The 24,160-nt window shown below is 36.4% G+C and overlaps 3 protein-coding genes across 5 annotated transcripts; 2 read left to right on the top strand and 1 right to left on the bottom strand.

Annotated features, from left to right (window-relative positions):
* Positions 1 to 3,990: 3,990 nt before the first annotated feature.
* LOC138893570 (uncharacterized) lies at positions 3,991 to 4,455 on the top strand. Its single transcript, XM_070178198.1, has one exon. The coding sequence runs from the start codon at positions 3,991 to 3,993 to the stop codon at positions 4,453 to 4,455; it is 465 nt and encodes a 154-aa protein (XP_070034299.1).
* An 8,498-nt stretch (positions 4,456 to 12,953) lies between these two features.
* Positions 12,954 to 17,150, top strand: LOC104113078 (nucleosome assembly protein 1;1). Of its 3 annotated transcripts, none has more exons than XM_070177109.1 (12): positions 12,954 to 13,133; positions 14,248 to 14,291; positions 14,366 to 14,467; positions 14,978 to 15,064; positions 15,164 to 15,254; positions 15,328 to 15,389; positions 15,480 to 15,664; positions 15,758 to 15,935; positions 16,051 to 16,094; positions 16,287 to 16,482; positions 16,577 to 16,594; positions 16,687 to 17,150. In XM_070177109.1, the coding sequence occupies exons 1-12, from the start codon at positions 13,088 to 13,090 to the stop codon at positions 16,756 to 16,758; spliced, it is 1,125 nt and encodes a 374-aa protein (XP_070033210.1). In that variant the 5' UTR covers positions 12,954 to 13,087; the 3' UTR covers positions 16,759 to 17,150. The 3 variants fall into 3 exon arrangements, with proteins under 3 accessions (XP_070033210.1, XP_070033211.1, XP_009621467.1); XM_009623172.4 differs by having other exon boundaries at positions 12,955 to 13,133; positions 14,366 to 14,461; positions 14,972 to 15,064; XM_070177110.1 differs by lacking the exon at positions 16,577 to 16,594 and having other exon boundaries at positions 14,366 to 14,461; positions 14,972 to 15,064; positions 16,287 to 16,500.
* Positions 17,151 to 19,243: 2,093 nt separating this feature from the next.
* LOC104113077 (putative transcription factor bHLH041) lies at positions 19,244 to 23,640 on the bottom strand. Its single transcript, XM_009623171.4, has 3 exons — positions 23,182 to 23,640; positions 21,276 to 21,647; positions 19,244 to 19,658 (listed from the first exon to the last, which is right to left on the bottom strand). Exons 1-3 carry the CDS (start codon positions 23,503 to 23,505, stop codon positions 19,584 to 19,586), a joined length of 771 nt encoding a protein of 256 aa, XP_009621466.1. The 5' UTR covers positions 23,506 to 23,640; the 3' UTR covers positions 19,244 to 19,583.
* Positions 23,641 to 24,160: the final 520 nt, after the last annotated feature.

The raw sequence follows: 24,160 nt of genomic DNA, 5'->3' as shown, positions 1-24,160 counted from the left end.
TTCTCTGAGTCTTAAGTTCTCACCCCCTTCTTATCTATATCCTTAGTTACTTATGTGTTGTTATTTAGTAGTTTGAGTTTTGAATAACAATTCGAATCTGTAATTGAGTTCTAGCTCATATTGATATAGTAAGGAGTTTGCCTATTTGTTACATATCACTTAACCTATTTGCTTAAGGAGGTCAAAAGAGTTTCTTTTTTTTCACCTAATTTTATGTCATGAAATTAACCACTAAACTATTATGTTATCTTTAAATGATAATAACTGGTCTCAAATTTACTTCATTTTCCCATTATCGTTGTTGGCAAAGATAATATGATCTTGTCATGGCGTAAAAAAATCAACATGCATAGTGTAATTTGACTAGTTTTAACATGTTAGACTTTCGTACTAGAGTTCTAACACATGCTTACTACAAACAACAAGCTATAGAGAATTAGTTCGGTAGCTGATGATTTAACTAATATGACCTAGGTGGAAGATGTTGTTGGGATTTCATTACTTTGCTTGATTTCTAGCTAATTTTTGTTACTCTATTTTCCTTTCAAAAGAAAACAAAAACAAGCTATAAAGAAAAAATAAAAGAGAAGAAGGGTGAGGGAAAGGGGAATTGATTAATTAGCTGCATAATTTTCTTGTATCCAAACACGGCCTTGCTGACAGTTGATAGAATTGATATTCGTAGAATACAGTTGTTAGGTAGCCAATGATTTATAGTCGGTCAAGCTTCTCCAATTTCAAAAGTATTTTTATTAAAAAAATATTTTTTTTAAAGTTGAACTATTTGGCAAAGTTTTTAGAAGTAGGAAAAAAAGTACTTTTGAGTAGAAGCAGAAACAGTTTTGGAGAAGCAGAAAAAAGTAGCATCTTTCCAGAAGTACTTTTGAAAAAAATATACTGAGAAGCACTTTTTAAAAGTTTGGTCATACACTTATTGTTGCTTAGAAGTGCTTTTCAAATTAATTAACCAAATAAAACTGCTTCAAAATACTTTTGAAAAAAAAACACTTCTCAAAATAAATTGATTTTTTCGGTTTGACCAAACGGGTTATTAGCTAACTTTGACCTTTAATCAAGTGTCTAGTTTCGGAAGGCATGCACTTATGCCTTTTAGCATTTCTTTGTGTGTTGTTTAAAGGCCCGTTTGGATATAAAATAAATTTCATTTTTCTTCGAAATCAATGTTTATCTATAAAATTTCCAGTTTTCACTTGAAGATGAATTTTGAAATTTTTCGAAAATTTAAAAAACTCATTGTTTTTTCAAAATTTTCACTCAAATCACTCACAAAACTTCAAAAACAACCCAAAATAATATTTATGTCCAAACACAATTCTAATTTTCAAATATCATTTTCACTTGAAATTTTTTTTCACTTTTTTTTTTGGAATTTTACAACTCTTATGTCCAAACGCCCACTAAGATGTTGTTAAGATTTCATTATCTCACTTGACTTCTAGCTAATTTTTGTTGCTCTATTTTTCTTTCGAAAAAAAAAACTAAAAGAAAAAATAAAAGAGAAGATTGTGAGTGAAAGGGGAATTAATTAATTAGCTGTACAATTTTCTTGAATGCAAACACGACCTTAGAATTGATATTCGTAGACTACAAATGTTAGGTTTTCTTAGAGAAATTGTGTGGACAAAATTTTTCCCTAAGATGTGTATTTTTGGCTTAACAAATTCAGTAGTGTGTTATTTCTAAGAAAATACTAAAAATATGGGAAGCTCATTAGTAGATTGTGACCTAAATATAAAGTATAACAGAAAGAATAGACGGAAGTTGTTATTACACATATCATCAGCCATATGAGATTTGTAAGTCGCATACGCTACATTCAACTTATACGTCGCAGTTACTCAATAAGGTTTATGTATAGGGTGAAATATAATATGACATGTGGTCATCTAAAGGGAGGACACGTGGAACTCAAGACAGGGATGGCCAAAGACCGAACGCAATTATTCCGCTTGTCACCGGAAAGGATAACGTTCATAAAGATGTGTTAAATGATCTACGCACATTTAATAGAGAATATTCTGTAGCATTAAGAGGGACGACCTGTTACAGAAAATTTTGGCATTTATGTTCACTGTTACGTATTCATCAATGATCCTCATAATTGACATTAAAGGAGGACATGATCCTATGACTTCCTTCCCTAGAGATAACTATAAATAGTGAGCTCAGTTGTCATTGTAAATGAGAGGAATTATCTAGCAAAACTTACACTCTATTCTATACAAAGCATCTACAATTCGACTTTCTTGCTTTTTTGTCTCATCATCGTTGTGCCCGGAAATCGTGTTCACGGAATTATCATCTTTGTTATTTCATTTACATTCTAAGGCTAAGTATCGTGTATTTCTTCAATTATTGCATTATTTCAGGATCAAATTAGTTCACTTGTCTAAAAACCACGTATAAATTCATCTGTACCATTTTACGGGTAAATATTGTGGTGCCCACTGTGGGGCCTAGACAGTCGTGCAATTAAATTGATCCTTGCCTTTTTTACTAACGTGTTTTGATTACTTTGTCTTAGAAAAAAATCACGAAAAATGGCAGATAGCACTGTTAACGTCACACGCAAACCTGAAATTCGAGGGGATCAGCCTCATTTCGAGGATTCAATCAGTGACACTCGCAGTGAGGGGACTGACGCCACACCGGTGCATGACAGGCGATACCCTCGATAGGTTCGGGAGACAACTCCCGATGATGCTGATGAGGAGAATGTAGCAGATGAGGTGAGGGTCCTGCAAGAGCAACATACAATCATTCTAGGCCATCTCACGTGGCAGAATCAGATTATGACAGAACTGAAGCATGCGCTATCAGGTGCTTCGAATAATGCAAACAGACGAGATCCAATTCCTCCCATTGTTCCCGCAGACCAAACAACGCAGAGAGTCGACAACAATACTCCTAAGGGTGAAGTTGGTTCCGACGGTGCTAGGGGAACAGATCTGGTCTCAACAACGATAACGATTCGTTCAAGGATGAACTTTTGTGGTTCATGAGAGAAGTAAATGCTCGCATGGATCAAATCTTGGGTGCTCCACCAGTATTGAAAGGCTCGAACTCGAAGAAGTATATTCAATTACCGTACAAGCCGAGTGCGGCACCAGAACTAATCCCGAAGCGATTCAAAATGCCTGAAATTCCAAAGTATGATGGAACTTCAGACCTACATGAGCATATTACTACATATATAATGACGGTGAAGAGAAATAATTTAGCTCCTCATGAAATTGAATCTGTGTTGCTAAATAAATTCGGAGAAACTCTCACGATGGGAGCTCTAACGTGGTATTCATTATTACCCGAGTATTCCATAGATTCCTTCGAGGTGCTCGCAGATTATTTCATTAAGGCTCATGCCGGGGACAAAAAAATGCAAGCCCGTAAGGCCGACATATTCAGGATCGCATAGGGAGAATCTAAATTATTACGAGAGTTTGTTACTCGATTCCAGAAAGAAAGAATGTTGCTCCCGGTCGTCCCGGATAAATGGGCAGCTGAAGCATTCACCAAGGGATTGAATCCAAAAAGTTCAGATGCTTCCCGGAAGTTGAATGAGAGACTGCTTGACTTTCAAGCAACAACTTGGGCAGATGTACACAACTGGTACGAGTCAAAGATAAGGATCGAAGATGACCAGGTCGGTTCTACATCATCGGCCAAAGGACGGGAGAAAAGCAGAGAAAAATCAAAGGATGACTACGACGCGAATATACGAACTTCGAGGGGACGGTTTTGCCCTACGAGCAGACCAAATGTCGTGGCAGAAACTTTCGGGAAACAAACAAGTTCATCGCTGACAGAGGGACCGATAGTGGTCGAAACAATAGATCACTCTAAGATAAGGAGACGCTAGGGTCTCGGGATCCTTCTTACCCCAAGTTATCGGAATATAACTTCAATGTTAGTATAGTAGAGTTGGTGTCATCCATGAGAAACATTACAGATGCATAATTCTCGAGACCTATGAGATCCGATTCCAGTCAGAGAGATCCCAACTTATGGTGCGAGTATCATGGGACGAACGGTCACCGGACAGGGGACCGTCGAGACCTCCGAGATGAGGTGGCAACATTATTGAAGAATGTTCACTTTAGAGAATTCTTGAGTGACCGAGTCAAGAACAATTATGGCTGTAACAGAGACAACGCGGAACTTCCGAAAGCAGGAGATGAACCCTCACGTCAAGCGATCAATATGATCTTCAGGGGGAATGAGATTAACAGGGTCAACTTTTCGGCAACAAAGAAGACGAAAGTATCGATAACTCACAGTAAAAGACTCCGGGAAGACGATATCACTTTCACGGAGGAAGACACAGATGGATTTTTGTTACCACACAATGACGCACTGGTAATCTCTTTAAATGTGTTAGATTTTAAGATTAAACGTGTTCTAGTGGATCCAGGAAGTTCGGCTAATATCATATAATGGAGAGTATTGGAGCAAACTAAAGTCACCAGAAGTATTATTCCGGCAACAAAGCTCCTTGCTGGTTTCAACCTTGCAAATGTGACAACCCGGGGAGAGATTTCGCTACTCACAAACGCTGAAGGAGTAATGAAAATTACTCTCTTCGAAGTAGTAGATGGTGATATGGGATACAACATTATCCTAGGAAGGCCATGGCTATACGAGATGAAAGTTGTACCTTCAACATATCACCAATTGCTGAAGTTTCCAACGCACGAAGGGATCAAGCAGATAAAAGGTGATCAACCGACAGCAAGGGAGATGAATGCAATCTTAGTTTTCAACAGCAAAGAGGAGGAGCGCACGTCATAGAAATTACAGGAATCAGCGTCTTTTCCCGATTAGAAGGAGTTAGCCCAGGAGTAGGGTCGTCAGGACAATATCAGGTGCCGAGATATTTTCAAGTTCCGAAAGAGACGGACGCAACGAAGTTCATGGCAGAGGAACTAGAGCAAGCAATATTGTTCGAAGAATTCCTATAAAGAAAATTTCATTTGGGGACAAGACTGCACCCCGAGATCAGGTCTGGTTTTATTGAATTACTTAAACTTAACGCTGATTGTTTTGCATGGTCGCACGAGGATATGACAGGTATCCCAATGGAAATAGCGGTGCACAAGCTGAGTTTGGATCCCAACATACCTCCAGTAAGGCAGAAGAAATGCACTATTGCCGAGGCCACAAATAAATTTTTTCAAAGAAGAGGTAACCCGATTACTTAAAATCGATTCGGTCTGAGAGGTAAGATATCCGTACTGGCTAGCCAATGTAGTAGTAGTTCCTAAAAATAACAATAAATTTTGCATGTGCATAGACTATAAAGATCTTAATAAAGCATGCCCGAAAGACTCGTTCCCACTGCCAAATATCGACCAAATGATTGATGCCACGGCTGGGCACGAGTTGATGAGTTTCCTTGATGCTTATTCTGGATACAATCAAATTAAGATGAACCCGAAAGATTAGAAAAAAACTTCGTTTATAACAAATTTCGGTACATATTGTTACAATGTAATTTCCTTCGGGTTGAAACTGAAGCCAATTATCAACGGCTCGTAAATAAGATGTTTGAAAAGCAAATAGGAAATACCATGGAAGTTTATATAGTCGATATGCTCGTTAAATCTTTGAATGTCGGTGACCACCTTAAGTATTTACAAGAAACATTCGACATCTTGAGTAAGAATAACATGAAACTTAACCCCGTGAAGTGCGCGTTCGGGGTCAGTTTTGGTAAGTTCTTGTGATTTCTGGTCTCACAAAGGGGAATTGAGGTAAACCCCCGATAAAATCAAGGGCATAGAGGATATCTCGGATCAATTATCGAACGTAAAGGAAGTCCAAAGGCTCACAGGAAGATTAGCAGCTTTGAGCAGGTTCATTTTCCAATCATCGAAAAAATGCCATCGCTTCTTCACACTGCTCAAAAAGAAGAAGAATTTCAAATGGACACTGGAGTGCCAACAGGCTCTGAGGGATTTGAGGAAGTACTTATCGAGCCCTTCATTGCTCTCAAAACTAAAATAAGGTACAACACTGCTAGTCTACCTCGCGGTTTCAGAAGTTGCGGTAAGTGCAATTCTAGTCGGGGAGGACGAAGGTATGCAATTTCCAATTTATTATGTTAGAAAAATTTTAACCGGAGCAGAAACTCACTATCCACATTTGGAAAAACTGACCTTAGCTCTCGTAGCCGCCGCTCGAAAGTTGATGTCCTACTTCTAATGTCACCTAATAGTTGTGGTGACTACTTTCCCTTTGCGGAACATCCTCCACAAACTTGAGCTCTCGGGTAGATTGGCCAAATGGGTCGTCGAGATGAGTGAATTCGACATAGAATATAAACCAAGGAATGCAATTAAGTCACAAGTCTTGGTTGACTTCGTGGCTGATTTTAGTCCGGGACTACTACCTCTAACAACCAAGTAGGCAGTAATGGTGTCGGAATCAACATCGGGGGTTTGAACCTTATTTACAGACGGAGCTTCGAATGTAAAAGGGTACGGGCTCGGAATAGTCTTAATAACGTCTGCGGAGTAAACCTTAAGGCATGTTATCAGAACAATCCTTTTAACTAACAATGAAGCAAAGTGTGAAGCTTTGATTGCATGGCTCGAATTGGCCCGGTGACTTGATTCCGAGGTTATCGAAATCAAAAGTGACTCACATCTGGTGGTAAATCAGGTCTACGGGATATTTGATACCAAATAAGAACGTATGCAACAATACATGGTAAAGGTCCATGCTCTTTTGGCATGACTCCGGGAGTGGTCAATTACTCATATCCCGAATGAGCATAACACAAAAGCGGATTCATTAGCAAACTTAGGATTGTCGACGAAAATAAAGGGATCGGAGTCCGAAACTGTGGTACAACTGATGAGCTCAGTCCTGGATACGGATGGTTACTATGAGTTGAATTCGGCTAATCTGGTCTGGGACTGGAGAAATGAAATAATCAACTACCTCGAGCACGTGAAGTTATCCGACGATCCCAAAGCATCATGGGCGTTACGTGCCAAAGCTACACGTTATAGCTTCAATAAAGGCCAATTGTATAGAAAATCTTTCCAAGGCCCGCTGGCCCGGTGTTTAGGAGCGTCAGAAGCTGACTATGTCATGAAAGAAATCTACGAAGGAATATGCGGCAATCACGAAAATGTGACAAGTGCCAATGATATGCATCACTAGTACATCAACCGGCAGAACCCTTACATTCGGTTTTGTCCATATGGTCATTCATGAAATGGGGGATGGAAATCGTTGGACCGTTGCCACCGGTTCCCGAAAAGGTAATGTTTCTTTTAATTTTGACTGATTATTTTTCTAAATTGGTGGAAGCAAGTTCTTATCAGAAGATCAGAGAACGCGAAGTGATCGATTTCCCGTGGGAAAATATAATATGCAGGTTCGGAATACCAAACGAGATAGCATGCGACAATGGGCCACAGTTTATCGGTGCAAATACTATGAAGACAACAGTAATAAGACCTTTGATAGCAAGACAAACACACAAGCTTCCACTGGGGGACGATTAGATAATCTTTGGTTCGATAGCCAATTTCCACTGGGAAGTTAAGTTTGCTATTGAACTGAGGTTACCCGACCGTTCACCAGCACAAACCGCTAGAGGATTGTTAGGTATTCTTTCTCTCGATAGTAAGGATTCCTAAGGGAGAGTAAGGTATGTTGCCGAGTGAAGGATTACCTAGCAATTCATTAGTTGAATCTTCGAAGATACAAGACTTACATTGTTCCAATTCGCACTTTTCGCATTTGAACACCCGGGAAATGATATGAGGATACGACAACAATGATTGCCACGTCAACCGGGGACCGAAAATCCAAAAACTAAATACATCATCGGGATCGGAGACTGCGCAGCCATCCCCGTAGAAATAAGTTGTACAAGATAGCCACAAGTAATGGCAGTTTCTTTTCTACATAGCAAAATGCCTATGTATTTTTTGAAAATAGAAAGAATAAAATGGAATCCTTTCACTTTTATCTTGTTTCTTGTCAGAACGATGAGCTAACTTTGTCATTTGAAAGTTAAACAAGTACTTCAAATGTTAGTGTTGTAATGAACATGAGACGTCCTCTTCAAGAGCACCATAAACATAAGAGGGCAATCTCTTATAAAAACCCTCATATTAAAAGGTTGGTTCCGGAAGAATCAATGCCCGGAATCTAAAAGGCCATCGGGGAAAAATACACCCGAAGCCGCATATGAAAAGGACACAAAAAGCAAACTTGCACAAATATTCACAGAAACCCTCACGTAAAAGGGAAACTTGCGTAAATATTCATAGAAACCCCCACATAAAAGGAAAAATTGTACAAATATTCATAGAAACCCTCACGTAAAAGGGATAATACTCAGAACCAAAATGCTTTGAAGAAAAGGCATCCGAGACTACACATAGTAAAGCGTGAATAGAGCAACATGCACAGAATGCTTGAGCAAGTGCAAAAGTTAAAGACTTGCATGGATATTCAAGCGAAATTAAGACTCAAATGATACTTGAGCAAAAATATGTCTTTATTTACAAGAACGGGCCAAAACGATAAACGTACAAAATGGGAAAAGAAAGAAAAAACTAAACTGCAGCGACTCCGGAACCAGGAGGAAGAGAAGTATCTGCATCCCCGGGAAAAGTAGGCGTTTCCACCAATGACTCAATGTTTCCCCCAATTTGGTCTTCAACATCACCGCCTTCTGATCCCTCTTTAGTTTCCGAAAACTCATAATCGAAATCAGAAGAACCTGGAGCATCAGACTGCACCGGGAGTCCATTTTTTGCAGCCAACTCAAACTCTCGGGCTTTAGCAATTTTGGCATCAACATCAATGATACTAGCTTTGGCCTCTTACAAGGTTTTTCTCCTCATGTTGTACATGGCATAAGTTTTTTCAACAACGAGGGAAGTCGCTCGGCGCTTAAGTTCTTCTTTGAGTTGGGAAACCTCAGCAGAAAAGCTTTCCCGGGCCGACCTAGCAGATTTGAGGATGACGTAAAGGTCACAAACATTTGAACTAAAGAGCCTGTTATACTCGATAGTTTTCCTGTACTTCTCTTCTAGTTGGGCGTGTTTCGCCACCACAAGAGTAAGCTCTTCAATTTTGGAGTTTAAGGCTGCTTTTAAGTTGGTTACTTTTTCGGCAGCAGCAGCCTCGCGCTCGGTTGCAGCAAGAATGACTTCCTGGACTTTAGCCCATTTGGCCTTGGCTTCATCAAATCTAACCCTTAGCGGCCCAACTTCTTGGCTAAGGATTACCACTTCTTGCTCGCTTTGTTGCAAATGAGCCTCCAAAACAACGACCTCAGTAGCTTTGGTTTCTAGTTCTAAGAGGCGGACAATATTTTGGTCCCGTTCCACCAAAAGCTGATTCCTTCAGAAGTAAGTTCGTCCTTTTCACGAATAAACCTTTGAAGGCCCTCAGAAGCAAGAAAGTTGGCCGACAAGACAAGAAGAAGTAAAACTTCGAATACATTCATACAAAAGTAGAAGAAATAATGAAGGAAGAAAAGAACGTACCATTGCGACGTTGTGCATGGCATTGTTCAACAAGCACTATCCCAAGAGTGCGTGAATCTTTTCCCAGTCTTTTATGAAGCCAAAAGCTTCAGATAGTTAGCAAGCTCCACCGGCCGGGATAGCAAGTTGCATCCGGTAGAGACCGAAAGAGTAACGTTCCTCCTTTTTGGTGGATCTTCAGAAGGGGCAGCGTAATTTTGTCCCAAATTCCCATGAACTGGGGACTGTGGAAGAGGAACACTTTCTTCATGGTCAGGTGCGACCGATGGAGGTGATGTAACAACTGCAGGTGGAAGAGCCGATCAAGATGGAAGTGATGTAGCAATTGTTGGTGTCGGTGAAGGTGGAGATGAAGCTGATAGAGTTGAAGAATGAGAAGCAGCTGCATCAAATGTAGTGCCGACTGGTGGATGCTCGCCAACCAAAGACGGCAAGAACCCGATACTCAGCCCCGCAGCACCGGTTATAGCAATTGGGGCCCGAAAATGGGAGTTGGCATATTCTACCAAATCAGATTCTCCCTAAAGTGCCGAGACATTGTCTTCAGTTGGTGTAACTATCTCAACAGGAAAGAAGCTCCCTTATCAACAACTTCATCATCAATCATCACAGTGTCTATGACCGGTACGGAAGGAGGACCAGTCATCATCGCCACCAGAGATGACTGGGGGGCATCGGTTTTTGGTTTCGGGAGCGTCTTCTATTTGGTTGCTTATCCTCTGGCCGGGGACTCCGTAAAGAAGTATTTGCACCCAAAACAGGCCCTGAGATACCTGTTCGAGTAAGTGCTTCCTAAAACAGCCTCGCTGCATCAACAAGATCAGCTAAAACATCCTCATCGGGGACAACAACAGAACCCGCAGGTAGACCTCATTCCATGAACAAGTCAGAAGGGTTCAATCAAGTACTTCATATACAAAAAATGGAAGTAAGGTAAATTAAAATTATCATAATTTTTGGCCTTCCACCCGTATTTAAGGGTTAGTTCTTTCCACAAACAAATTTCCGGCGTTATGACGTCCAAGATCTTATGAACCCACCGGTCCAAACCATCCACCACTGGTGGGATCCATCGAGTTGCTGAAACATGCGAAGGGTAAATAGTTGATACGGCCACAAAGGAATATCTAGTAAAAGGAAATACAAAACAAAGAACTTACGAATGAGGTTCAAAGCGGCCGAAAATGATGAAGTCGTTGTCAGAATGATGTCATTGGTGGCAACTACAATGAACCATTTCATCCACCCACATTCGTTGTCATTATCCATGCTTGACATCAAAGCATGGTGGCCATGCTTGCAGAGGTTTATCATTCCCCGTAAAAGATTTTGGGGGAATAGAGATTCATCATATGAGCTAAGGTTAGGTCCTCTCCAGTTTCCTGGCACAAGCGTCTAAGACATGCGACCGTCCTCCACACTGAAGGACTTACCTGTGCCAAACACATTTGGTAGCGAAGGCAAAACTCCACAATCACGAAATCGAGCTCTCAACTCAAAGAAAACGCACCCAAAGTAAGGAGATATATGTAAACGTATGTAAAACCTTCTTTGGGAATGGTCACTCGCTCCAATAGGTCATGAGCGATAATATCCAACTCATGGCAGCAACAATCTTCCTTCACAGCAGGAATACTGGAAGGATGAATAGAAGAAGGGCACTTACTAGCAACCCATGTACGAGGGTTAACAATAGGGAATTTCTCTTCAAGGTCCTTTGTGGTACCGATTTTTTTTGGGATGATGGAACTCACCGTTGGAGGAACAAAGTCCTTAGTTTTGTTCTTGTTCTTTATAGAACCAACACGTTTAGAGGAAGAAGCCATTGAAAAAGAAGATGGAAAAGATTTTGTGTTTGAAAAGAACTAGAGAAAGAATGGAAAGCAAAGATGCAAATCAGGAGTTCGATAAATTATGAAACGCAAAGGAAAAAAATGTGGCGTATAAGTAAAATTTTGGTGGCTAAATTTATGGCAGTGATTACTTCGCTAATCGGCAAAAATTGTGTTGAATCATGGGATGACGCGTGTTCGGGATATTAAATGGGGAGAGAGGTGCGTCTTCTGCCAAAAATGTGTTTCTACTAACTTCCCGTTAACACAAAGTTATGTCACCGGAAAGAAAAGAGACTATCTGTATAAGGTGAAATATGATATGATACGTGGTCGTCTAAAGGGAGGACACATAGAACTCAAGACAGGGATGACCGAAAATCGAACGTAGCCATTCCGCTTGTCACCGAAAAGGATAACGTTCATAAAAGTGTGTTAAATGCTCTGCGCTCGGTAACATTTAATAGGGAATATTCTGCAACATTAAGAGTGACGATCCGTTACAGAGAATTTGACATTTATGTTCACCACGTGTTCATCAATGACCCTCATAATTAACATTAAAGGAGGACATGATCCTAAGACTTCCTTCCCTAGAGATAGCTATAAATAGTGAGCCGAGTTGTCATTGCAAATGAGAGGATTTTTCTGGCAAAACTTACACTCTATTTTATACAAAGCATCTACAATTCTACTTTCTTATTTTTTGGTCTCATCATCGTTGTGTCCGGAAATCGTGTTCATGGAATCATCATCTTTGTTATTTCATTTACATTCTTAGGCTAAGTATCGTGTATTTATTTAATTATTACATTATTTCAGGATCAAATTAGTTCACTTGTCTAGAAATCACGTATAAATTCAACTGTACCATTTTACGGGTAAATATTTTATAAGTCACATCTACTAAATGCGATATAGGTTTTCTAATAGCCACCCCTCAATTTTTCAATTTTTGACTCCTTTTTTTTTTTTTGGTTCTCAATTCTCATTTGTATCCGTGTTCGCTACATATAATTTTTCTTATATATAGAGAATGATTTATTTCTTAAAAAAAAGAGGTTTCTCCTTATATATATATATATATATATATATATATATATATAGTTTAATGAGTTATAAATATATACTAAATCTCCAAAAAAATTCAACTTAGGGAGGAGCTAGAGAGCGAGTTATGGGTTTCACCGAACCGAGTAACTTTGGTTCAAATCTTGTATTTATTTGATGAAATTCCTTAAACATGTACAAATTATTAATTTAGAACCCAATAACTTAAAAATGATTAGAATCCAAACCCATAACATTTAAATTTTGGTTCCGCATCTGATTCAACTGATAAAATACTATTGAATAAACATAGTATAAGTGAATTTATGCATTCATTGAAGAGATCGACAATTATTGATTATACCGTCGTAGAAAAGAGCTTCTATCAGATATGCGCTAATGCGACTTCGAGATTGCATTTGCGATTTATCGTGGTTGCGAAATGCGACTCATAATACGCATTTGAGAAGTACGTCTTATAACATTCAGCAAAATCGACTTATACATGGAGTAATATTTTGGCCAGGTTTTGAACTTAACCCAAACACCTTTAAAAGAGTTTAAAGCCCCCCATCTCTCTCTCTCTCTCTGTTCTTCCCCTGTTTTTAGGGTTTTTGCTTTGCGTTCTACTTTCTTCCATTTTCGCTCTGCTTCTTCTTCATTAATATAATGAGCAACACCAAAGACAACTTCAACGTTGCCGATCTCACCGCTGGTAAAACGCTATCCACAACGCTCTTTTATTTACTCAGTTCTATGTATATTTGCAAGTAAAAATTTCTGAGTTTCGTTATAAGATGAAACTTTTTTTTGTGTGTGTAATTTGCTAGTGAAAATATCGTTTTTTTATATTTATTAAAGATGAAGCTTTTGATGGGGTAAAGTTAAACCTTATACATGAAACACTTTATAGCTTACTTTTATGTGTAATTTTCTAGTAAAAATTCTGGATTTGTCTAAAAGATGAAAACTTTTAATAGGGTTTATACTATGAGTTTAACTTTTTAATTAAAAAAACTTCATATAATTACTTCTGTGTATCTTGTGAAATTTGGTTCTTCAAAGCAAAATGCTTTTAATTTGGGGGGGGGGGGTGTTCAAAAAAATTGTCGCTTTAGTAATTCTAGACTAAATTTGTTACTCCCTTCTTTCCACAATAAGTGATTTTTGTATGTTTTCACACATATTAATAAATACATTTTTTAACACATTAATTAGCAGTGAAATTGGCCATATTAACTTTTACTATCTCTTCACATAAACACATACTCCAACATTATTTATTATTTACTCTGGCAATGGAAAAAAATAATTAATTCATTCTTGAAATCTGGAAAAATCAAGTCAAAAACCGGAGATAGTAATTGTTTCCAACTATACCGTTAACATTAAAGAAGTAGTAGTTCTTTTTAATAATGCTCAATTCTCAAAAAGCATTTAATAGGGGAAACTTAGTAAATTAAACCTTATATTTATTATTTTCTTAATGGACGTGAAAAGAGTTAAAAGCTTTATATAAAATGTTATTACTACTACTAATATGTGCAAGTAAACATTTCTGGGTTTCTTCAAAAGATGAAACTTTTGATGGGGACCATGTGGTAGAGTTAAAGCCGATCCACAAGACACTTTATAACTTTTGTGTATTTGCTTGTGAAAATTCTGAGCTTCCTTAAAAGATGAAACTTTAGATGGGGCTCAAACCCTTGATACATAATAGTAGTTATTTAAAAGCAGAAACTTTTGCTGGCTTTAATCAGTTATTTGCTTGATCATTTGTTTTTTTAGTTTTATGTATTTGAATTTCTCTAATTAAAACTGTTTTGTAGCTTTGGGTGCTGGGGATAGAGAAGACCTTGTTAATGCTCTCAAGGTGAGTTGTTTTGTTTGGTGGTTTTCTTTAGTTTAAGTAATTACGTTGATTTTATTGATTTGATCGTTTTGCAGAATAAACTTCAGGATATCACGGGGAAGCCCACTAACGTGCTTGAATGTTTGTCGCCCAGTGTTAGAAAGCGTGTTGAAGTTCTGAAGGAGATTCAGGCACGTGTTTCTTATACACTACTGTTGTTTGAATATGTATCTTTCTTATCTTAAATGCTTTTGGCTTATCATCTAACATTTATATGCCAACCAGTTTGATTAAGGTTTAGTCATTCGTTTCGTACTTAGATAAGATCCATGTAGGGTAAGTGTTAGATTCGAAGATTCTCTAGTTTTACTTTTATATAGAACCCTTAGTTATGGAGTGGAACAAATTTTGCTTCTTTACGTGAAGTGAAGATATTGTTTTGCATGTTAAGTATCTTCTAGATTCACAGCATATATTGTTGGGTAGTCGCGTCATTGTGAGTTATTTAGGAAAGTGTATCCTTGATTCAAAAAGTACTATGTGCATTAGCTGCCAAATTAGCTTTCACTATTTTTTTTAGTAAGTTTATTAGTTTCTGGCTAGTTTCCGATGTCTTTCTATCTCAGGTTTCTTGCCTTTTAATCTGACTTTTTGTCTTTGCAACCTCGGATGTTGTCTCTCTTTCTCTTTCTCAAATTCAGTCTCAGCATGATGAATTGGAGGCAAAGTTTTATGAGGAGAGAGCTGTGCTTGAAGCCAAATACCAAAAGTTGTATCAGCCTCTATATACAAAGGTTTGTAATGCCGCTGCATTTGCTCTTGTTCCGTGCATCCATGATTCTATACTCCCTGTATCTCTTAGTAGTGTTAGCTAAAAAACTGAACATATGCAGAGATTTGATATTGTGAACGGAGTTGTTGAAGTCAACACCTCAGAGACCGAGGCAGCAGCGATGGACCAGGACGAGGATGAAGATGCAGTGGGTACGTTAAATATCTAGTTAGGGTTTGTACTTGCTTTCTTGTGATCTGTGTTCTTGACATTGGCTTTTGATAGGGAAAGGGGTCCCTGATTTCTGGCTCATTGCAATGAAGAATAATGATGTGCTCTCTGAGGAGGTTAGTAGTGGATCGCCAAGTCCTTTTTGCTTTTATTTCTTGTATCTAGCAAATCCACCTATTTTATATGATCCAACTCCGTAAGTACAGATTACAGAGCGAGATGAAGGAGCACTCAAATTTCTCAAGGATATAAAGTGGGCCAAGATTGATAATCCAAAGGGGTTTAAGCTTGAATTTTTCTTTGATACTAATCCTTACTTCACGAATACTGTACTGACTAAAACGTATCACATGATTGATGAAGATGAACCGATTCTGGAGAAGGCCTTAGGGTATGTTGATATATTAATCCGCGGCCAAGTTTTTTGATTTGATTTATTAGCCTGTTTATTCCAAAATGGCTTCTCATTGCTAACAATTTGTAGGACCGAGATAGAATGGTATCCCGGAAAATGTTTGACACAAAAGATTCTAAAGAAGAAGCCAAAGAAGGGGTCAAAGAATGCCAAGCCTATTACTAAAACAGAACAATGCGAAAGTTTCTTCAACTTCTTTAGTCCACCTCAAGTTCCAGAGGACGAAGAGGATATTGATGAAGATGCTGTAAGTGTTTATTTTCTTCATGTGTTAATTTTCTTGAGGATATTGATGAAGACGTGCAAGTGTTTTATTTTCTTTTGGGGCTCAATTTGAATAACATTTCTCTCTACTTCGGCAGGCTGAAGAACTTCAAAGTTTGATGGAACAAGACTATGATATTGGGTAAGTTGATACGAAATTTGCATAACCTTGATTATAATTTCCATTTGAAGTGGATATTGTACCATCCCAGAATATAAATTACTGAAAGAAAATTTTATATAAAAAATTGCTGAAGGAAGATGGTGCTATAGTATCTGTATTTCAATCTGCCTATTTAGTTGCTGAAGAGTCATATCCTAATGGTCTATGCAGGTCAACTATTCGAGATAAGATTATCTCGCATGCGGTTTCTTGGTTCACTGGTGAAGCTGCTGAAGATGATTTTGCTGACCTGGAAGATGACGATGATGATGATGAAGAAGATGATGATGACGAAGATGAGGAAGAGGAGGATGATGAAGATGATGAGGACGAGGAGGATGAAGATGATACCAATACCAAGAAAAAGGTACTAATTAACTTCCATGTTTTGCACCTTAATTTTGATTTGGATATGGCTATGAGTGCTAACCCGTTTACCGTTGTTTCAAATGTAACTGCAGTCATCTGCTGTGCGCAAGGTATGAACAACAAATTCATTTACTGATTTTTTCTTCCGTCCGTTTTTTCTTTCGTAAACTAGACATACCTAGTTATTTATATTTCATCGCAGAGGGGTGTTAGAGCACATGCACCAGCGGGTGGTCAGGCTGGTGAGAGGCCACCAGAGTGCAAACAACAGTAGTGCTGCAACGAACTGGCGAAGTGAATCGTGATATTTATCTTGAAACGATGGATGGCTTAGAGAAGAGATCCTGCAATTTTGTTCACTTGTTAAATGTGGAGTATGCTAGAACAATCTTTAGACCTTTTTCTTTTCCTATATTTTCTGGTTTATATTCTTTCCTTGTGTCAGTTAGCTCTTTTATATTCTGGGGTAGATAGGAAGTGGAAGTGTGATTGGAGTAGTTGTACTCTTATTGATTTCTGTTGGTGATTCACAAGTCTCAAGTATAGGTGTAGTTCAGACATTTCTTTGATCTTTGAGTAAGATGCTTTTTCTTTTCTCCTCCTTTTGGTCCTAAATATGCTTCTTGAATTGGATGTTGACTCAATACAAAATGCAGATTTATTTAATCAGATATTTTTATTTGATTTTCAGTAGAATGCCATCTTTTTAAATCCATTCTGTTGGTCCCATAGGGAGGAGAATGCTATATAGTAGTTTGTCCATATGAGAAGAAGTAACTTGTGGTTACTTTCCCGCATCGGGTGTTTGCGCTAAACTAAGCTATTTAACCTTAGTAGATAAGAATTACAGTGAGAATATATTTTATTTAATCATGGTTAGGTGATACAATATGTATATGAAAAATATGTGTTGCATTCTTCGGCGTGGTGTAAAAATAAGTTTTACCCCTTAAGAATAGCAGAGTGATAATCTAAGGTCTAAGTTTAACGTTATTTCACTCATGCAAGTTGTTTACTCTTTTTTCCAGATGTCTAAAGATGATATCTAATCAAAGATTACTTTTATGGTATCTCATGTAACTTATTTAAGGATTTAGCTTGTATACATAGTTTAATGAATGTTTATAACAAGTTGGTTGCCACTTATTATCTACATTTAATGAGTTTTTGGCCAAAATTATCACTTTTCTTTAAAGGTAAGTTTAACTTTGTCCTTCAAATATAACCTTCCCAAATTGTCCTCTAAGTTTGCAAAAGTTGAGCGCCTTTAGTCTAAGTAACAAATTGTGCTTATATATGGAAGCACTTCTTCTAGCTCTTAAAGAGTTGAGAAGAGAGCACGCCTCTGTCGTCGGTCGCTCGGATCGGCTTCGAATTCGGTCAATTGATTGATTGATAATTTTTTGGACCAAGTTTATTTTCCTTTTTTCGCCATTTAATATTTTCTTTCCTAATATTTTTGCACGAAAAATATTAATTTCCAACAATCAAATTTGCGACCAAATATTCCGTTTTAAGCTTGAAAAGTTGTTGATTTCACTGGGTAGAGTGGTGGTTTATTGGTTGAGTGTAAAATGGGGAGGAATGGTTAAGAACGACATTGCTGTAAATGCCGAATTCAAGAAGTGCTTCTAACCATGTCGTCGGAGCTAAACGGAACAAGGTCCCTTGCCTCCGACATCGACATTGACAATTGGTGTTTTCTTCTTCAAGTGAATATAGTAATGCCTGTCAAAATGCAAGCAAATGAGAGAAAATCAAAATCTAAGGAAGTTTATATAGTGACACTTAAATGTAGCAATCGCAGATATAATTTTTTTTTTAAGGAGTTGACAGCTCGGTGCGAGCACCATAGTTATCCGATAATGTTGTTTTGAGTTTGAACTTTAAGCATTGTTCTGCTGAAGCTATTATGCTATCTGGGTCTTGCCCGCGATCTGGGTCTTGTTTGAATCCAGTGGAACTGTGTAAGTTGTAATTTTCAGCCGAACAATTCTTGAAAGAAGAGGGCGATGAAACTGATTTGGAGGTGAAAAGTATCACATGCAGATCGCATGTTGCTGTTAGTTTTCTAACGGGTGTTGTGTTTCTGTTACTTGGACTAAACTTAGGAAAGATAATTTTGGCAAAAAACTCACATTTACTCTAGTTATCTTTTAATAAGTTATTAGTTTCACTTATTATCTATAGTTACTCGTAATTATAGTTTAGGTAATTTGACTGTGTAACAATTATTTTATACTATCTCAGTATATGTATAAAAGTTAAACTCTCTAATATGTAGAGTGAAGGTGATATGGAGTATTAATTACACTTACTAATATCAGTGGATTAAGTTTTTGAAAGTAAGATCAAAAGTAATTAGTTATTCTTGAATCTTTCACGTTTGATCATATTCACAGAATCCAATTGCAACGATCAAACATTTTCTTTTGAATAAGTTATTTTGGTCCACAATTTTGCTTTCTAGTCACGAACGGCGTTAAAAAGAAAGTCAAGAACGGCGACACATGAATTCTTGCATTTTACCATAAGGTTTATTATGAACAATATTAATTCCTTTTTTTATTCATTAACTTTCTATAGTACGTACTGTCCTTCAAAAAATAAAAAAGTTACATGAAAATTGACAAAGACTTCCAATATTATAAAGCTCATGCTGTAATTGACTCATATAAAGAATTACAGTATTTTTTTTATTTTTGTTTTTGGTAAATTGGATAATAACATATATATAAAACAAAAATACATCACAGTTTGAGAGGCTAGTCTCTCAACAGTATTCTTCTATCATCATTCAACATCCGTAAATCAAAACTTCTAAATATATTTCACCTAGAACATCGACATATTCAAAATTTAAAGTCGAGTATGCTCTTTAGATATATGTATATCTTTTTTCCACGCACACATATAACATGTAATTCGAGCTAGACTTATTGAATTCTGTCGAACTTGTAATATCTAATCAAAGATGCGCACAACTAAATTAACAAGACTATACTACTACAACATTGACGATCTAGTTGATATCTATGGCTGTTTGATCATTGATAGTGAAAATTTTAGCCAATAATTTATCTTATGCTGAATGAAATTTTAGCCAATAATTTCCATGTCTCCAGCAACCTTTTTGGCTGCTTCCAGGAAAGCAGATTCGTCCCATTCGTCTCCCTATAGCAAGAGAATAGGCCAAATAAATAAATAAATAATACATAATAATAAAAATAGAGTTGGTGAAAGAACCAAATTAAACAAAAATTTAGGCCAAAAAGTGAATAAAAAAGGAAAAAACTCAACTCGAACATAGATTTCCTAATCTGTTTAAATGAAATTTATTTATATTACAGTAAAGAAACTACACAAAAACTGCTACAAAATTGTAACTTTCTAGTGATAGTGTAGTCAAAGAAAATCAAAGTTATCCTAACTTTTCAAATAATAGTTATGTCATATAAAGTGAAATGTGTGATTTATTATGTTTGATTTCGTAAGAGTTGAAATTTCTAATTACTATGTTTTTTTTTTTAAGAAGGGAAATTCGCAATCGCTACAATCTCTGCCACAACCTCTGCCCTTCGAGTGTGCACTATGTGGTGAGAACTTTGTGCGCACTGGGTAAACCTTCCCCTGTGTAATAGCCTGCAAACCACACAGGGAATATAAATCGCACTAGGCAAATCCTGTGCGACAGACTTAACCCATAAAGCATTGAGGGGAGATTCGATCCCAGGTCATCCATATGAATGACCACCCTCCAAACTAACTGGACAACTCCGAAGGATTTTCTAATTACTATGTTACTATATATAAATCTACAACATTCTTAAGTTAGTTTAAAGTAACAAGTATGCAGTAAATTAAAACATCCCACTTGTTCTAGAAAAAATGAAATACAAATACACACGGATAAAAAAAGCAGCTTGGTGTATCTCGCGTTCACGTAGGGTTTGGGAAAGAGTCGTATCCTAAGGTTTGTGATATACATAATCCGGTGCACAAAGTATCCCGCATTTACGCAGGGTACCGAGAATGACTGCACCCTTAGGGTTATGATATACATAGCCTACCCTAAATGCAAGCATTAGCGGCTCAAACCCGTGACCTATAGGTCACACAGAAACAACTTTACCATTGCTTCGAGGCTTCCCTTCCCAAGGAGTATGATGTATGCAACATACCCTAATGCAAGTATTAATAACTGCTTCCACGACTCGAACCCGACCTATAGGTCATACGGAGACAACTTTACTATTATTTCGAGGTTTCCCTTTCTAAGGGGTGTACACAACCTACCCTAATAGAAGCATTAATAACTGCTTTCGCGGCTCGAACCCATGACCTATAGGTCACACAGAGACAACTTTATCATTGCTTTGAGGTTTCTCTTCCTAAGTAGTGTGATGTACGTAACCTACCATAATACAATCATTAGTAACTGATTCCACGGTTCGAGCCTGTGACCTATAGGCCACACAGAGACAACTTTATCATTACTTCAAGGCTTCCCTTCTTAAGGGGTGTGACGTACACAGCCTACCCTAATGCAAACATTAGTGACTGCTTCCACGGTTTAAAACTGTGACCTATAAGTCACACAGAGACAACTTTAACCGTTGCTCCAAGGCTCGCCTCCAAACACGAATAGACACATAAAAATGCTAATATTATTATTAGATCCTTAGAAATGTCCAACACATATGCATGATCCTCTGAGCAAATAAAATGATTTAATTCTGTAAAACCAGTGAAAGCAACTACAGCTTAAAAAACAAGAATAAAATAAAATACCTGGATTCTTAATCTCAAGGTTACTAGAGTAACTGGACATGATTGAACCATCCTAGTATTTGCTTCTACTGACCCTATGCTTACATTGTCAGCCATTTTCAAGAATTCCAGCAAACGAATAACCAAATCCAATTTGCTGCATTTTCCCTTTACTATAACTTGCAATTCCACAATTCTTGCTTCTGATGTTGATTCACTTATATTTATTATCTGAACAACTAGTTTTCCACTTCCACTTGAGAACTCAGAGGCTTCTTTCTTTTTCAAAAGTTGTGCTTCCAATATTTCATTCCTTTTACTTAGTTCTTCCACTTGAGCTTTCAAAGAAATTATGTTTTCTGTTGTAGCAGCAAGAACTGATGCTTTGTCCTTCTGCAGAATGGTTTGTTTTAGTTTGTCAAACACTATAACACAATGAATTGGTTGATCATTAAGAGAATCGTTCATTAACACTATTTGTAATATTTCAGACCCAACTGTCAAGGTATTGTTCGCTTTGACCTAACATTTAAGGCTTCACAGTTATCGTTTTGTGTGGAAATGAAACCAGGTAGTTGTTTTTAAGCATATTGATTAAAATATATCCACAGTTTATAATGTATTTAAAGATTAGCCAATTTCGCTCAAACTTCAATACACGACATTCAAAAGAGTTTATAAACCTCAAAGTTCAAACTTCCGGACATCGTGTCCTAAAGTTCGAAAATTGTCTCCAAAAGTTTGAATCTTATGTCTTGAATTTTAAATTAGTAATTCAGAAATTCGGGACACTTAGTCATGAATTTTAAATTAGCAGCTAAAAAATTCAAGATACTTAATCCTGCAGTTTAGGTGAATTGGCTAATATTTAAATATACTGTAAATTATGAATATATTTTAAATAGGAGCCTTAAAAGTGGCTATTGATGCACTTCTACAAATGCCCCCCCGGGGTGGGCAATACTTGGCAGTTGTGGCTGGACCGTTACAAAAAACATAAATAACAAATATTTAAGAAAAATTTTCAAAGACCTAGCAGCAATAGGTATTTTACACAACTACATAATTATATTAACTAACAGAAAAATCACTAAGTCCCATTAAAATAGGGATGCTAATTAATAATTCCTAAATTTAAGCAAAAATAAAAGGAAAGATGATGACTTCCTAAATTTTATTAATTTTTAAGTTATACCCCACTAATAATTATTTAACTTATACAATGTTGTTCATTTATTTCAATAAAAACTTAATTTAACATTACTTATAGATTTTAAAATTTTCTATTCTTCCTTTTCGTATATTTATTTTATTTTATAGCATATATATCCGTTGTATATTACTATTATATACATCATATAAAACTAGTATATGTATATTATATAATCTTGTTCTATTTTAAATGTATCTTGTTCATTCATTCAAGATTTCATTATTTTTACTTCTTAAATTTTTTAAAGTACTAGTATCTTATAAAAATTAATTTTGAATAATAATATTTCAATATATCCATTCTTATTTCAACGAAAAATTATATGCATACAAATATAAATCATGTATAATTAATAATATGGTATAATATTAAAATAAATCATGTATATTTATCATAACATCCTTATATTCTGAAATTATAAAATACACATATTTAGTGGAAATATATAAGGTATATATGTGGTATAATATATATTTTTTAAATTATTTATATATTTGGTATAATTAAAAAATCTCAGATGATATCTTGCTTCAGTTAAAGTGTGTAACATTATTATACAAAATGGTATAATGATGGTATTTCGTATATTTGAGTATTTCATTTAAATATGCTACATTTATAATAAAATCTGCTATTATTAGAATAATCCATATATAGTAACATTAATATAAATACTATTTTTTAAGAGTCTTATAGTGTAAAAATGAATGATACCTTAGTTCCAGGAGGGAGCAAAGATCTCAGTTGTTGAAAATTCTCATTAAGTTTTTCGCGTCTTCTTCTCTCCGAAATCATGTGATGAACTTGAGTGCTTTTCACCTGAATCTGTTCTTGCCTCCTCATCAAATACAAGTTGTTGAAAAATGTTATGGATCTATTCAACATGTTTTGTTTATGAGCTAATATTGGAACTAAATTTGATCTAATAAATCTTCTGAATGCAGTAGCCTTTTGTGTAGCTAATCGATAATCTCGTGCCAAATTCTCTTGAATTTGGTTATGTGATGATCTTGTTATTGCATCATTTTCGACTTCCATTTTTGGGAATTGAGTTAAAGTTTGAATGGCCTCTGTTTGTAGTGACTTTGTTACATAACATGTGTTTGTAAGAATAATAGTCAGATATTGACCTTAGTGATGATGGAGAAGATGAGTGTTTATTTTGATCACTCATCTCTGTTTTCAAGTTAATTTGTAAGTTAAAAGTGGTTTTGTTTTTTATATCAATATCTTTCGAAATCAAGAATAGATTTTTGTCAATTGAGTTGACTAATATAGTAGACTTGGTAGTTGTTAACTATATGCACTCACGGTATAAGAAATATTGTATATCATTAGGTTACTTATTAAGCAAATACGAGTAAATCTCTTGATAAACATTAATTAGTAATATGACAAAATTGGTAACAGACTTGCTATCATTGGCTAAAATTATATTACTCATAATGTAAAAAAATCTTATAATATTTGTGTATAAATTAAATCTTGAATTATTCTCTAACAACAAGGCAAAAGAGTAAAACTAAAGAAGTAGTAGACAGAAGTGCAGCCAGCCAATAGTGTGGAAAAGTAGTGGTCAAAAGTCCACAAATAACATTTTGATTCTAGTCAAATTCTCACTATTTTCCCTTTTTTTTTTTGCCCTACATTATGTGATCCTAAAGAAAATCTCATACTTTGTGTGATCCTATGA

This window comes from Nicotiana tomentosiformis, chromosome 6 (genome assembly GCF_000390325.3).
Source record: "Nicotiana tomentosiformis chromosome 6, ASM39032v3, whole genome shotgun sequence".
NCBI lineage: Eukaryota > Viridiplantae > Streptophyta > Magnoliopsida > Solanales > Solanaceae > Nicotiana > Nicotiana tomentosiformis.
Note: the sequence above shows the minus strand (reverse complement) of the source record. Positions and strands in the feature narration are given on the sequence as shown.